The following is a 15,393-nucleotide window of genomic DNA, read 5'->3' as shown; positions in this document are numbered from 1 at the left end:
CGGTGCTATAGCAAAATTTAAACCTTTGTTAAGTATAGAGATTTCTTCTTTGTTTAGAGTGTGGTTAGATAGGTTGACTATGTTAGTGATACCTGTGGGTAACTGGTGGCTCCTGTTGTTTCTTGCTTCTGGTTGGATGTTGTTGTTCACTGTGGCAAACTTTGAATATGGGGCTGGTTTTGTCGTTCTTTTAGTCTCTAGAATTTGGAAATTAGGTTTTCTTTCTTCGTTTGTTGGATGTGGTTTGCTGTGTTGTTCTGTGTTGAATACCTTACACAGAATTGACTAGAAAACCACCAGCTCTCTACATCACACTAAAACATAGCATGAACGGAAATTCAAGGAAGCCTGTGAGATTATTATCAACCACCCCAATCTGAACAATAATGATGGTCTAAAAATCCCAAACATATGGAAGGTATATATTCGACCTTCCTCACTAAGAACAACTATAAACAGGACTGTAGAAAATCCAGTATTGTAAATCAAAAATAAGAATTGTAATACTAAAAATAAGACACCAATTGATTCTGAAAGAAAACCATCTAAAAGAATGTTTATTCCTGTCATTGTAAAATAGAATTTAGCTTGATGTAATTTTTTTTTTTTCCACCAGAGGTCATGCTAGTAGAATAAAATGTGATCAAATCATTGTTTCTCTAGCTTACAGTTAATGATGTAACTCAGCTTGTTCTGTATATTTATATACGTTCCAGATGATGATCTTAATGTGAAGATCGAAACGTCGGGATAATAAAAAGATTTTTAACACGGTTGTAAATTCCATAAAATTTTTTAAATGAATTACTTGTAAATACCTTTCCAATTTTTTTAAAGTTCATGCATTAAACTAATATAAGTATTAATTATTAATTAAGGGGTGCTTAAGGGTCAAAGCTGTATAACTGAGAGGAGACCTCCATATAGCCTTTAAAGGAATGCGGAGAACCGACCAGGGCTTTTGATCTAATGTCCAATTCTCACCTTCTCGTGGTGCACCCTGTTGAGTATCTACTTGGATACTGAACAAACGAGGATGGGCTGGCAATTTGGGATTTAGCCGACCAAATTGTATTCTTATTGGTTAAACCAAAATAAAATATGATGGTACAACATGACAAAATTTCATGCCGGCTGGGGCGTCGCCCGGTTAAACAAGGCCCCCGTTGTTTTCGCGTGGGAACCAGGGTGAACAGCGAAAAGTTAGCTACTGGAACAAATCTGAAAACAAACCCCAACTCAACATCACCAGAGTTAAAGATCGGTACTATCAATGTAAGAAGCCTGAATGGCAAAGAAAGGGAGCTAGCTGAGTAATTAGATAAGTACCAGATCGACATAATAGGGGTGACTGAAACAAAAAAGACCAAAACTGGTGAAATCTTTCTGAGCAATAAATACAAAATGTTATATTCAGGCAATGACAATCACGGAAAAGAAGGCGTAGCCATAGTATTCAATACAAAATACGAGACTAATCTTCTTGAATGGCAGTCAGTCTCAAGTAGAGTAATGTGGGCAAATATGAGAATGGGGAACTGGACAATGAGACTTATTTCTGCCTATGGTCCCACAGAAGGTTCTACTAAGGTAGAAGTGGAGGAATTTTTTGAGGCTTTAGAAAAAGCAATTGACACAATGAAAAAGGAAAACTTGGTCCTTGTTGGCGATCTAAATAGCAGAGTAGGAAATGATTGTGAGACATACAAAAATATTTTGGGAAAATTTGGAGAAAAGAGCAAAGCTAATAATAATGGCAAATATCTGTTGGATTTCTGCTCAGGACATGGACTGGTTATTACTAACACCATGTTCCAACATAAAAATGTGCACAAATTCACATGGAGAGAAGAGGCTAGGAATAAGAAAAGTCTCATTGACTACCTTATTGTTGATAGTGATGTTTTCTCCCTGGTGCAGGACACCAGACTGTACAGAGGATTTGAAATTGGAAGTGATCACTATTTAGTCTTGAGCAGGATAAAATTGAATTTCATATTGAAAAGAATAACATGTAAGAAAGATTTAAAGCGAATAAAAGTTGAGCAGCTCTCAGATGTGAACTGTAGACTAAAATACAGAAAGATTATTGAAGAAAAAATGAAAGAGTTTGAGAACAGGAATCAAATCTTGGAGATTCAGTGGCAAACTCTGAAGAAAACATTGATTGATTCTGCCAGAGAGGCATGTGGTGAGGTTGTCTGCAAGGATAAAAAGAATCAGAACTCCCTGGTAGACACAGGAAGTTAAAGAGGCAGTGAAGGAAAAGAAGAAAGCATATCAAAAGTTCCTGTCAAATAAGTCAGCTTGTGCTCTTAGAGAATATAGACACAAATGCAAAAATACTAAACACTGTGTAAAACTAGCTAAACAAAAGTCATGGGAGGACTTTGGCAAGAATATAGAAAATAAATATCAAGAAGGTGGCAAAATATTCTGGAAGTTGTTGAAGAAGCTTAGGAATGGAGGAAAGAGTGCTGTAAAAGGAGTTAGAGATGATAAAGGTGACATGAAAATGGGAGAAAAAGATATCCTTGAAGTATGCAGTAATTATTTTGAAAAACTGCTAAATGAAACAAGCAGAGATGACAGCACAGTGGTAAAAAACACTGACCAGGCATGCAGTCAGGAATACATATCCATACTTGAAGTAGAAAAAGCCATTTCATGTAGAAAGGCCTTGAAATGAAAAGCCTTGAAATGTGGAAAGGCAGCGGGAGTAGATGATATTTGACCAGAAATGCTGAAGTATTGTGGTATAAGAGTCTTACAGTGGGTGCACTGTATAGTTCAGAAAGCCTGGACAGAGGTACGAATTCCCGATGATTGGAGTAGAGCTCATAGTACCCATATATAAAAAGGGAAATAAAACTGAATGTGAGAATTACAGAGGTATTTCCCTACTGAGTGTTCCTGGCAAGATCTATGTAAGTATACTTGAGAAATGGTTGAGAAGAATTCAGGAAGAAAAGCTTGGTGAAGAACCAGCTGGATTCAGGCCAAATAGAGGTTGTCAGGATCAGTTCTTCACTTCACGACAAATAGTCGAGAAAGCATGGGAATATAACAAAGATCTGTATTTAAGTTTTGTCGATTTGGAAAAGGCATATGACAAGGTGCCAAGAGAGAGAAGCTATTCAATAAGCTGCAGTTTGTATGGTGTCAATGGGACATTATATCAAGCAATACTTAGTCTTTATTTGAGTTGTAAGTCAGCAGTTAGAATTGAAGGAAGCACAGGAAGATGGTTTAATGTTAAATCTGGTGTGAGACAAGGATGTACATTATCCCCTCTGTTATCATTATCTATATGGATCACATTATGAAGGACAGTGGTATTAAACATGATATCAAAATTGGAGATGTTAATGTCAGCTCTTTTTGTTTGCTTTATGCAGATGTTGTTATACTTCTAAATAAATCCGCTACAAGTCTGCAAGATTCTCTGACTAAACTGAATAGCTATTGTAATAGATATGGTATGAAGATCAGCAATAAAAAGACAAAGACAATGAAAATAGGCAGAATCATTGAAAATGTCAACTGTGTTGTGAATGGAGAATCTGTGGAACAAGTAAAACATTTCAGCTACTTAGGCACGATTTTTAGTGAAGATGGTAAATTAAATATGGAAATAGACAATAGAATCAACAAAGCTGGCATGGTAGGAAGTCAAATGAATAAATTCATATGGAATAAGAGAGAAATTAGTCGGAACACTAAATTAGTTGTATGCAAGACAGTGTTCAAACCAGTTTTAACTTATGGATCTGAGAGCTGGGTCAGAAGTAAAACACTTGACCAAAGACTAGAGACCGCAGATATGAGAGTCCTGAGAAAGATTAGAGGCATGAACAGGTGGCATCAATGGCAATATCATATTAAAAACGATGATATTAGGAAAGAACTTGACATTGTCAGCATCCAGGAATGCATTAGCAGAACTAATCTCAGGGGGTATGGTCACTTAAACAGAATGGGTGAGGAAAGATTAGCAAAACAAGTGTTCTCTGCCAGGTTGGCAGCAAAACGACCTAGAGGAAGATCAAGATATAGGTGGATTGATACAAAGTGTCTTAGATGATAGAGATATAAGATCTGACAATGTTGGCGTCTTGACAAGGAACAGACTGATTTGGAGGAATATTGTAGATAGGAAGTTAGTAATGATGTAATTTTTTTCATGTAGTACTATCATATCCTCTACACCCCTGGAGGGTACATGGCAGGAATTTGATGATGATGATGATTAATTATGGCATAATCATAAAGAGTATTTGTACACTTATGTATACAATGTGGCATGTTGACAAATATAAAATTACATTTAAATGTTATCAATCACTGGACTAATGAAATCTTGTAGCATATTGTAGTCGACTCAGGCCAACATCATTAAATTAATTTGTGCTGATTTTCATTGACATATCCCATACTGATCACCAAAAAGTTGATATTATTCAGTGTAAAATTGATTATTGTATTATTAAATTGATTTTAATGATGTTGGTTTGAAAACAAATGGTAGTAAGAAAAATATTTATGCATTGTAACTCACCATAGAAGCCTGCTGAGCAGGGGAAGCAGCAGAGGAGTGTCAACTCATCGGCAAAACACTTATCACATACACACGCCAAATATTTATATATGCAAAGTATGCAATTTAATAAATAAAAGTGTATGAATCTCTCAATTCTAAACAATAGTTCCAACACTAATTAATATTTTGAATTGAAAAATGCAGTGCTTTAACACAGTAATTATAAGTTATTCAAAAAGTTAAACTTAGTTTATTTTATTACAACTGAGGTTTCAGTTAGGTTAGTGAGACTTTGTTGCTGTTTTCTGTCTGTTTTCTTAATTCTGGGATGAATTGAAGTGATAGCCAAAAGGAGACAGTCAGTGTTGTAGGCAGTTCCTCTGTTTTGTTTTAAGCACAGTCATGACAGAAAATGCAGTTTCACAAAGATATGTGGTGGAAAAACAAAGAAATCTCACTGCAATTTCATGTAAATTTGGATATTCATTTTTCATTCTTATCCAGAATTTCGAATTACTCATAGAATTAAAAGCACTTTCCAGCCTTTTGTTTGATGATACTTCAATAAGTTGAAGGGTTTCTTTATGGGAAAGGGCTCTTTGTGTTCAACAAAGGGATTCACAATCCACATATTTTGCCTCCAAGGATCCTCATGTTCAGGATAATACTTTTCAAACGACAACAACATCATCTTCGAGTGGGCTGGAATAATATCTAAAACTGAATTCTGTGAATAGAAATCATCTGTTTCCATAATATAATCTGAGAATGACTGAAACATTTCATTATTTCTTTCTGCAATCATATTATGCAAGAATCTGAGTTTCGTTTTGAATGATTTGATCTTGTTCCAAGCATTAAATATTGTTATATCTGGATCTCAAAGTTTTAAATTCAACTCATTATTGTAAGAAAATATGTCGCTGAGATATGCCAGCCTGGCTACCCATGGGACAGGTCACTTTTCTTATCAATTAGAAACAGCTCAACTTTCTTTTGAAGTTCATATAGCCTCTTGAGAACATCAAATGGGATAGAATATTTTGATCAGAGCCCATTGCATTGCACAATGCTTTTAACAGTCTTGTATTTAAAGCACTGTTTTATATACCGTATATGTCTGCGTATAAGACAACTTTCAAATACTACAGAAAACTCCTCGAAATCACGGGTCGTTTTATACGGCAAGTATAAAAAAAGAAACTTAATTTCTTGGATAAACATTTAGGTAGTTAGAATACATCATTATATAAGAAAATAGGCAGTGTTTATTAAACAAATCAGATTAATTTTTTGTTACATAAATTTATTTAAAATATTACAATAAATGTAAGTCTTAAAAAACAATAATTATTAATCTCAATTTTCATGTTAAATTTTCTTCATCTGCTGAAAATAGTTCTTCAGATTCATTGTTTAAATGATCGTTATATGGATCCCAGTTTGAATCCGGTGAATTGATTTCGTTTTCATTGTCATCAGTGTCCCACAACAGATCATCTTCCATACCATCCATAAGATTAAATATACCACACTTTTTAAATGATTTTATTACAGTCTTTACTTTTACTTTATTCCATGCTTTGATCACAAAATTGCACAACATATCAAGTGATGCAGCGTGCATAGATCCACTGTTTTTAAATGACTTTTCACCAGTCAACATCCAATTATTCCACTCTTCTCGTATGTGATCTTTAAATGGTTTGTTCAAGCAGACGTCTAGTGGTTGCAATATAGAAGTTAAACCACCTGGTATAACAGCAATTTTTGTGTTATTTTTTCTAGAAGACTTTTAGTATTCTCAGTTAAATGACTACAAAACATATCTCATACTAATGCATTTCTTCATTATACTGCCGGTCGCGTGTTCACACATTATTTATCCATAATTTCACATCATTTTCTTCCATCCATCCTTTTTCGTGAAAATGTACAAAAACACTTGAAGGAAATTTTATCTTAGGTTAGTTTTATGTTTGAAGATGATCATTGGTTTTAACTTAGTTCCATCAGCCAAACATGACAACACAACTGTAAATCTTGTTTTTTCACGACCTGTACTGCAATCTAGCACACTCTTTCTGCCTTTAGACTCCACTGTTTTATTGCTTATCATATCAAATCTCATAAGAGATTCATCCATATTTCCAATATTTGACAATAGAAATTTATGTTCTGGTCTCAACTGAATAATAAATTTATGGAAACTGGTAAGTTTGTGGTCAAGATCTGCTGGTAGTTTTTGAGCAATTTTTATTTTTTGCCATATTACCAGATTTTTTTCTGTTCATAAAACAATTACACCATCCTGAAGTAGCTTGAAATTCTATACTTTCATCCAGATTCAATCTTGACCATTTTAGTGCATATGCTCCAATCATATTTCTTGTAACAAGATAACCATTCTGCCTTTGTTCGAATACCTATTCTGCAACGTGATTTTCCAGTTGTGGCCATCAGGAGATCCCCGTTCTCATCGCGCATTTTTTCTTTGCAATTTTTTTAAAATATCTTCTTTCTTCCTCCATTCTCTTACCATCTTCTTGGTTATGTCAAATTTTCTTGCAGCAGCACAGTTATTAGTTTGCTTTGCCATTTCAATTACCCTTATTTTAAATCGAGCTTCATACTTTCTTCATTTTGTTACTGGTTCCATGATTTTAAATGATAACAATTTTAATAATCCTAAAATTAAAAAAAAAATGCAAAATTAATAATTAATTAAAATTGGGGCTAATCACTTTTAATTAGGATAATTCGTGTATATACTAAATCCATGCTATGCAAAAAAAAAAATAACGGATTTGCATAGATATAAAAATAATGGATATAACAGCAATACCTAACGTTGCATTAATACAAGAAAGAAGAAATTGGGGAGGGGGGGTTGTCTTATACAGCCGACATAAGCTTAAAATCTAAAAATAGCCTAAAATTTAGGCCTTGTCATATACGGTAATTATTAATTTTAACAGATTGAGACAGGCCTTCATTAAGCTCAGGTGCCATTTTTTTGGAGGCCAGGTTTTGCCTATGAATGTAGCAATGCATATCCTTAAATTTTAGTGACTAAACCTGAATTTCTACCTTTAAGACAGGCAGTGCTATCAGTACAAACTCCAAACCCAATTTTTCCATTCGAGACTTCTCTCTTCAATGAAACCATTTAAAACTTTGAAAATTTCATTGCTGGTAGTGCATAATTAATTCAGAAACACTTAAAATGTCTTCCTTCATGTCACTTTCATCATGATCAATATATCGTACATACATAATAAAAATGCTGTTGTTCTGAATATCTATAGATTCGTGCAGAGGTAATACAAACAATTTTGATTTTTTAATTTTTTTTCAATGAGTTGCATTTCTGTATCTTCTGCCATATCAGATATCTGCCTTTCAACTGCATCATTCGATGGAATGTCTTTCATTTTACTTGCCACAGACTGGCCTAATACTTCATTACAAGCAACAATCAAAGAAGACTTAATGAGTTCTTTGCCAATGGAATAAGGTTTTTCAAATTTAAATCTATAATGATATTAAATAGGATGGTGTCAGAAGTGAAGTGTCAGTGGTTGAAGCTTGGGGAATATTTTTCTTTCTATTTTAAGTGCATCTCTTTTAAGCATAAAAAACTCAATGGGATTGTTGACTAGATCAGAATGTTTTGTGTTGAGATGTCTGGTGAGTCTAAGGCTTCAAAGCTTCATTTCCCAGAAGAGTAGCAAAAACACAGTGAGGTTGTGAAGGCATTGCATGAAACAAAATTTTAAATAGCTGTCCACGTACTTACAAGCGAATGCAGACTTTTTCTTCTGTGTGCTGATAGTTTCCCCCTCCTTTTGCACATCCTGGAGATCGCTCTGTAGGTTTAAGGTGGATGATTTACTATTTGTTGCATCACAAATAGATTTCTTCAATAAGAGATTTCTTAACACCAAAATTAAACAAAGTCTCTTGTCTCTTATTCATATTAAAATTTAAATCTGTAGGCCTATTACTTTTAAAAAATCACAGCACTCAGGTTTTGAAACAAGCACTTACACACTGCAATGCGAACTTGCAAAGAAATGGTATTCAGTATTACTAGATTTGAGAACCAGATACAGATTGCCTTGATCTTGAATTTCAGTGCAAAAATGTTTTTTATACTTCCTTGCTGATTAGTCACTGACATTTACAACACAGATGTTATTTCGTTCAGTTTTGAGAACAGAGGATACGTCACCAATTGTTGTAATCGGCTTGCAGGCAATTGTTATGACCGGTCATAAACAATAGTATTTCCTTTCCCAAATGTTGAAAGATTTTGATGTCTGAAAATTAAAACTTAACGATAATTCATGAATACTTCCATGTTTATAAATACGTGGCTTGGTCGATGACATTTGCTACAGATGTTATTTAGGCGTTCTGGATCTTAGCTTTTCAACACATTCACGAATATCATTCTCCTCAGAATATTTCCACTATAAAATATATTGATGAAAAATGCTTAGAAAATTAAAATGACAAATTCCAGGAGAACTTCTTGCAGCCTGATATACTTGATACCTGGGCCTGGTGCTGGGACGTGGCCCACAGTTGAGAAACACTGCTATAGAGAATATGAATGTCAGATCTCCTTAGAGAGATAAATAGAATTACTTAATATATAGAATTAAAGCTACTTATTTACATGTTTACAGTAAATATTTAAATCTAAAAAAAACAAACAAACTTCAACATCATTCAAACACAACATGCTGATTTTGAAGTCAATGCACCATCACAAGTACGAATCCGAAACATTCTAACCAACCACAAAACAAGAAAAATAAAATTAGATGTAATATTATTATCTTATGTGACTGACTATAGCTAAAATTCTGGAAGTGCTTCAGAGCTAATGAACATTTTAAAAAGAAAGTCTCTCAGACTTGTAGTGATTTTTCTCCATGTTACAATCTATATTGGGTATCATGTATTGTGAAAAGCAGTTTTGTACTTAGAGATGGGTGGTCTGAAATCCAACAAAAATAACAGTTTAATAAATAACTTTTATTTTATTTATTCTATTTTTTTGGTGTTTTTTTAACATTTAGTATACATGGCAAATACATGATAACAACAGATCTATTGTACACAATGAAAGCATGCATGCATCACTGCATTTCCAAGATTCAGTGTGCCAAAATGGCTGGTAATGAACTATTTCATCAAAATGTAAATGAATTCTGGTAAAGAACCATTTGGCCTCAGGCATCTACAGAAAATTAGTCTAATCTTTAAAAGAATCTGTGGAATAACTATAAAACAATGAAAACTGATAACTAGAGTAATGAAAAACTTTAATGAAAAGCACAGCTATTTCATATGGAAAATAGCAGTACATCATCAGTCTATGGGAATAACAAGCAATTCAAAGAACAAGAATATAAGGTAAATACAACAACTGGTTCACCAATTTAAAATGGTTGCCGAGTACTAGAAAAATAATGTCTTTTTGTTTAAAAAAAAAAAAGTTTTTGATTTTACCAATTTTAATTGTTAAACTGATTACTGTAATCACCTTGTATTTTTGTCATTGAATTAATTGTTGTCCCCATACTGTTATGGGGACAACATAACAGTATGGGGATGAAGTACTGTTATTTTCAGTGTGAAATATCCATGCTTTTCATTAAAGTTCATTACTGTGATTATCATGTTATTTTCACTGTTTTATAGTTATGCTACAGGTAACTTTAAAGATCAGACTTATCTTTCATAGGGAAGAATTCACTAAACTAACAGGCAAGCTAGGAAAATTCAATTTTACAAGGAAATACTCATCATGCCAAAGTGCATAACTTGATACTTACTCACAATGAAATGACAGCTAGTATCATTTGCCCACTGTTTCAGTTTATTCAAATCATTCCTGCACGACTGCATGTCATGATTACCTTGCCTATTTTTGCATCATCAGCAAACAATTGAACATCTCCTGTCAGGCTGTTCCTAATATCATTAATGTATGGAGTGAACAACAATAGTCCAAGGACTGATTCCTGAGACACAACACTGGTCACCATGTAGTTGATTCACGCCCATCATGTAACACTTTCTGATACCTATCTGTCAGCCATCCAAGAGTTTAAATTCCAATTTCATAATCTCCAGTTTATGGAACAGCATTTCATCTCGTATCCCATCCAATGGATCAGCAAAGTCTAAGGCATTAGATTGGATAGTTTCTATGACTCTCTGCAATAAATAATTTCTCTTGACACTTGATGCCAAATCTATTTTCTTATTCTTACCAAAGTCTTCATGACTTTTGATTAGTTCCTTTTACACATAGCTTAGCTCTCCCTCTTATATTTTTCTCAGTATTCTTTTAGGGAATTTGCAGACTTATTTGCTAGTAACTTTCCAGGAATGTTTCTTTAACATCTTATGTCCACCATGGTATTCTTATTTTTCTATCACTGCAGACAACTTCACCGCATGCCATCCTATCTAAATTAATCAATATTTCCTTATGAATTTACAAATGAGATGCCAAATTGTTTAATTTTTTTCTTGAATGTTTGTATAGTTGATTATAGCATTCACCTGTAAAAGATACTCAACGTCAATTCCTTTTTAAAACTTTCATTTAACAGTCTAACAGTTTTTTTGTTTTTTTTTTAATTATTTTCTGGTCTGAGGGAACCTTCAGTTCATTGACAATGATGATGCAGAGCTAGGGAAAGTTATAAGAAATATACTTGGACAAATAGGCTACCTTTTTATCATCATCATCATCATCAAATTCCTGCCATGTACCCTCCAGGGGTGTACAGGATATGATAGTACTACATGAAAAAAATTACATTATTACTAACTTCCTATCTACAATTTTCCTCCAAATCAGTCTGTTACTTGTCAAGACTCCAACATTATCAGATCTTATATTTCTATCGGCAAACCCAAGGTACCTGATGCTGGACCATACCTTATTTCTGTAATATACATCTGTTATATTATCTATAGGATGGTCCCTACTCTTATTTCTTTCTATCCTTTTCTTCTTTCTTGTTCCTTCCCCCCAATGCTATTAGAGTAATCGAGGGCTAGGGGTGATTCTTTCAATGTTTCTACTTTTTTCATCTCTTCATGCATAGAAGGCAACGGGAAACCACTATGCTTCTACTTTTTCCCTAGTTTGGATGAGCAATAAAGATCAGGTTTTCGGGACACCTGACAAGAACTATATTATAAGGGAAAGTTGAGGGGAAGAGAAGACGTGGAAGACCAACTAGAGAGTGGTTTAATGACATTGTGGAATGGACTGGTTTAAGAATGATGGAAGCGACAGAAAGTGACAGACAGAGAGAAATGGAGAAGAGCTGCTCATCTGCTGCAACCCTCTTGCTAGAGGATGCTACCGGACGACGACGATATTTCTATCGTCTAAGGCATTTTGTACTGTATCAATCCACCTATATCTTGGTCTTCCTCTGGGTCGTTTTGCTGCCAACCTGGCAGAGAACACTTGCTTTGCTAATCTTTCCTCGCTCATTCTGTTTAAGTGACCATACCACCTCAGATTAGCTCTGCTAACGCATTCCTGGATGCTGACAATGTCAAGTTCTTTCCTAATATCCTCGTTTTTAATATGATATTGCCATTGATGCCATCTGTTCACACCTCTAATCTTTCTCAGGACTCTCATATCTGCGGTTTCTAGTCTTTGGTCAAGTGTTTTACTTCTGACCCAGCTCTCAGATCCATAAATTAAAACTGGTTTGAACACTGTCTTGTATACAACTAATTTAGTGTTCCGACTAATTTCTCTCTTATTCCATATGAATTTATTCAATTGACTTCCTACCATACCAGCTTTGCTGATTCTGTTGTCTATTTCTATATTTAATTTACCATCTTCAGTAAAAATCGTGCCCATTTTATCATTTCAATATCTTCAAAAGTTCAGAAACATGATGTTCTGTATCGTATTAGGTAGGTGAGATTCTGGATTCTGTATATTATAGATACAGATTTCATTTTCTTTTTTTGACACCTTCCCTGAAGGATTAAGACAGTTTTCTGAAAGTTGAAGACAGTCGTTGTTTTAAGGTTCAGTCTATGGATATGGGTTTCATAACTTTATATTGTCTTTCAGGGTAAAAATGATATTTGTGTAAAACTAATACTAAGATAAAGTGTAACTGGCTAAAAGAACAGACCTATCATAAATCAGAATCCCATTGTGAAAAGGCTTCTTAAGAATACTCCTTATTCTTGTGTCTAATGATTTATTATTTTTAAAATTTATTTCTTTGAATTCTGATAGTTATACATGGAGTTATTCCTTTGCTATTAACACCATACATTATCATACATGCTTAACCTTTAAATGTTATTCTAATTTTTTTTCTCATTTCATATGCATGCATTGATAATTGCTGCAAAATGTAGCAGAAAATTCTGCATGTATTACCCAAAATATTTTCCTTATGTATATGTTATTATTCTGCAATTAACTCTATTATTTTGTTTTCCAATAAAGTCTCTATTCACAATACTGTAAACTGAGAGCCTGGTGAATGGGAGTGATAAAATGACTTACTAGGTTAATACAGAAGGGATTATTCACAGTGGAGAGAAAAAGAGAGAGACCATTCCTAAATCTCTTTTTGCAATAAATGTCTCTGATATTGTAATTATGCTAGATAGATTATATTTTTTAAAAAAAAAGTATCTGCATTCAGCATATGATCAATTTTAGGAGATGGATCATGTTATTATCTGCTAGTAAACATAGACCAATTACCACAGTGAATTCTTTAACTTTTAAGTGGTCATTTGAAGCTTTCAACAGTAAGTTTCATATTACTGGGACTCACAGACTTTTCAATAGACTGTAATGCAAATTTTCTGAAACACTGTTCAATACAAAATGAGCTGTCTGAAGTATTCCACATGCCTCTTGAATTATCTTTAGACTAAATTATCGTGATATAGTAACAATTGTATGGTGAATTGAAGTAAATGAAACGAAAGATAGCATTTTACCTGATATCAGAACTGAACATAATTAAGGATTTCATATATAGCAACATATACTAGTGCTGAATGATGCCCAGTTATAACAGGTAATAATACAAGGTGAACAAAAGAAGAATGAAGCAAAGTAATGTGAACAGAAGGAAGACGAGACAACAAGAGTAGTGAAGAAGGAAAATATTAGAGAGAGAGCAGACAATCAACCAAGATAGAAAATTCATACTCATATACATACTCATAAACTTCTCAAAAATGTGACTAAATTGCACTGATATCAAATAAATGCTATTATTTTAATGGCTAATATAGCCTACCTTCGTTTAGGAGTGCCCCTTTTTTTTTTTTACAATGGAATTGGCTCTTTACTCAAATTCTAGGGCATTACTGAAGTGCTATAAAACTAATATACGAAGAATAAAAAATAAAAATAGGAGAAATTTTGGACATACCTTTTGGATTTTGTTTTCTGTCTCTTTATTCCAGTGACAGGCCTTCATATGCTGTTAAGCTGTTAAAAGAAGGGGGGGGGGGGATTGGGGAACTGAGGTATTTCAAATAATTCCCCCACATTACTACCTCCTCCCCCCAAAAAAAAACATTCTTTTAACAGCTTAATGCATATGAAGGCACATCGCCGGAATAAGGAGACAGAAAACAACATTCAAAAGGTACGTCCAAAATTTCTCAAATTTTTATTCTTCATATATTAGTTTTATAACACTTCAGTAATTTCAGTAATGCCCTAGAATTTGGTAAAGAGCCAATGACATCGTAAAAAAGGGGCACTCCTAAACAAAAGTAGGCTACATAAGCCATTAAAATAATAGTTTATTGTTAGTAACAGGGGAATTTTCCCAGAAATAATACCTCAAATAAATGCTCTTCCCTTCACTTGAATTATTACTTCCATTTTCACCTTATCCACTTTACCTCCTCCTACTTTAAAAAAGAGATCCTCTTTTGTCTCATGAAAAATTATATTTCATTTTAACATTTGCATTATTTCTGTAATCAGTTAACTTTACTCAATGTTCTTAATTATAATTATTATACAGCACCTCCATGGAGTCCTAGGACTCATTAAAGGACACTCTTTACACATACATAATCCATCATTAGTTTATCTCCTGTCCATTGATAGCATTTTTTGTCCATTACTTGAGTGTTCTGTTTGTATGTGGGATGAAAAACTTGAGTTTCCAGGATAAAAAATAGCTATCTCCATATGAGATCAGTTAATTCACATTCATTTGGGGGGAAAAAGTACCTATAAAAATTCCTCGTCATGAAGAGAACTAAACTTAGGTCTTTTCCAATTTAAGAATGCATTGTCCCATTTCTTCCAGCTACACTGAGAAGACTAGGCACTGCCTAGTTTTCTCAGTGTAAATGAATAAATAAATAGCAGCCAAACTCTATCCCAGAATAAGCTCACTAAGATTAATATCATGGAATTCCAATGCCTGAAGTAAATTAGGAAATTAACTGGAAATAATCTGAAAAGCTTACTTCCTCAGGATAAGTTTGCAACTGTTCTTTGGAATATATATACTGCCAAATCCTTTCCATGTCATTCCAGTCTTTTACAATACCATGTTCCATGGGATAGTGGATGCTAAGGAGACCTCTATGTTCCTGTTGGCATTAATTAATATTCATTTTAAAACACTTCCAATAAATTTGAATAGTTAAATTGCTAAATACCTTTAAATTACCATACAAACGAGGTGGTCTGAAAAGTTCTCGGCCTCGACCATAGATGGCAACACTATAGGCAAGATTTTTTTTTCTAAGTCGGTACATCTGTCATAAGCATCCATGTGAAATTGCAA

At 33.8% G+C, this 15,393-nt stretch overlaps 1 protein-coding gene across 1 annotated transcript in view; it reads right to left on the bottom strand.

Annotated features, from left to right (window-relative positions):
* Arp1 (Actin-related protein 1) overlaps positions 1–15,393 on the bottom strand; it is a 403,959-nt gene that overhangs the window by 297,419 nt on the left and 91,147 nt on the right. Inside the window, exon 4 of the mRNA XM_090393056.1 lies at positions 15,071–15,196. Within this exon, the coding sequence (XP_090249182.1) occupies positions 15,071–15,196 (126 nt within the window). The remainder of the gene's footprint in view (positions 1–15,070; positions 15,197–15,393) is intronic.

Source organism: Typopeltis vanoorti, chromosome 5, assembly GCF_054136105.1.
Source record: "Typopeltis vanoorti isolate ZY-2024b chromosome 5, IOZ_Tvanoo_1.0, whole genome shotgun sequence".
Taxonomy (NCBI): Eukaryota; Metazoa; Arthropoda; class Arachnida; order Uropygi; family Thelyphonidae; genus Typopeltis; species Typopeltis vanoorti.
This window is presented reverse-complemented; position numbering and strand designations above follow the sequence as displayed.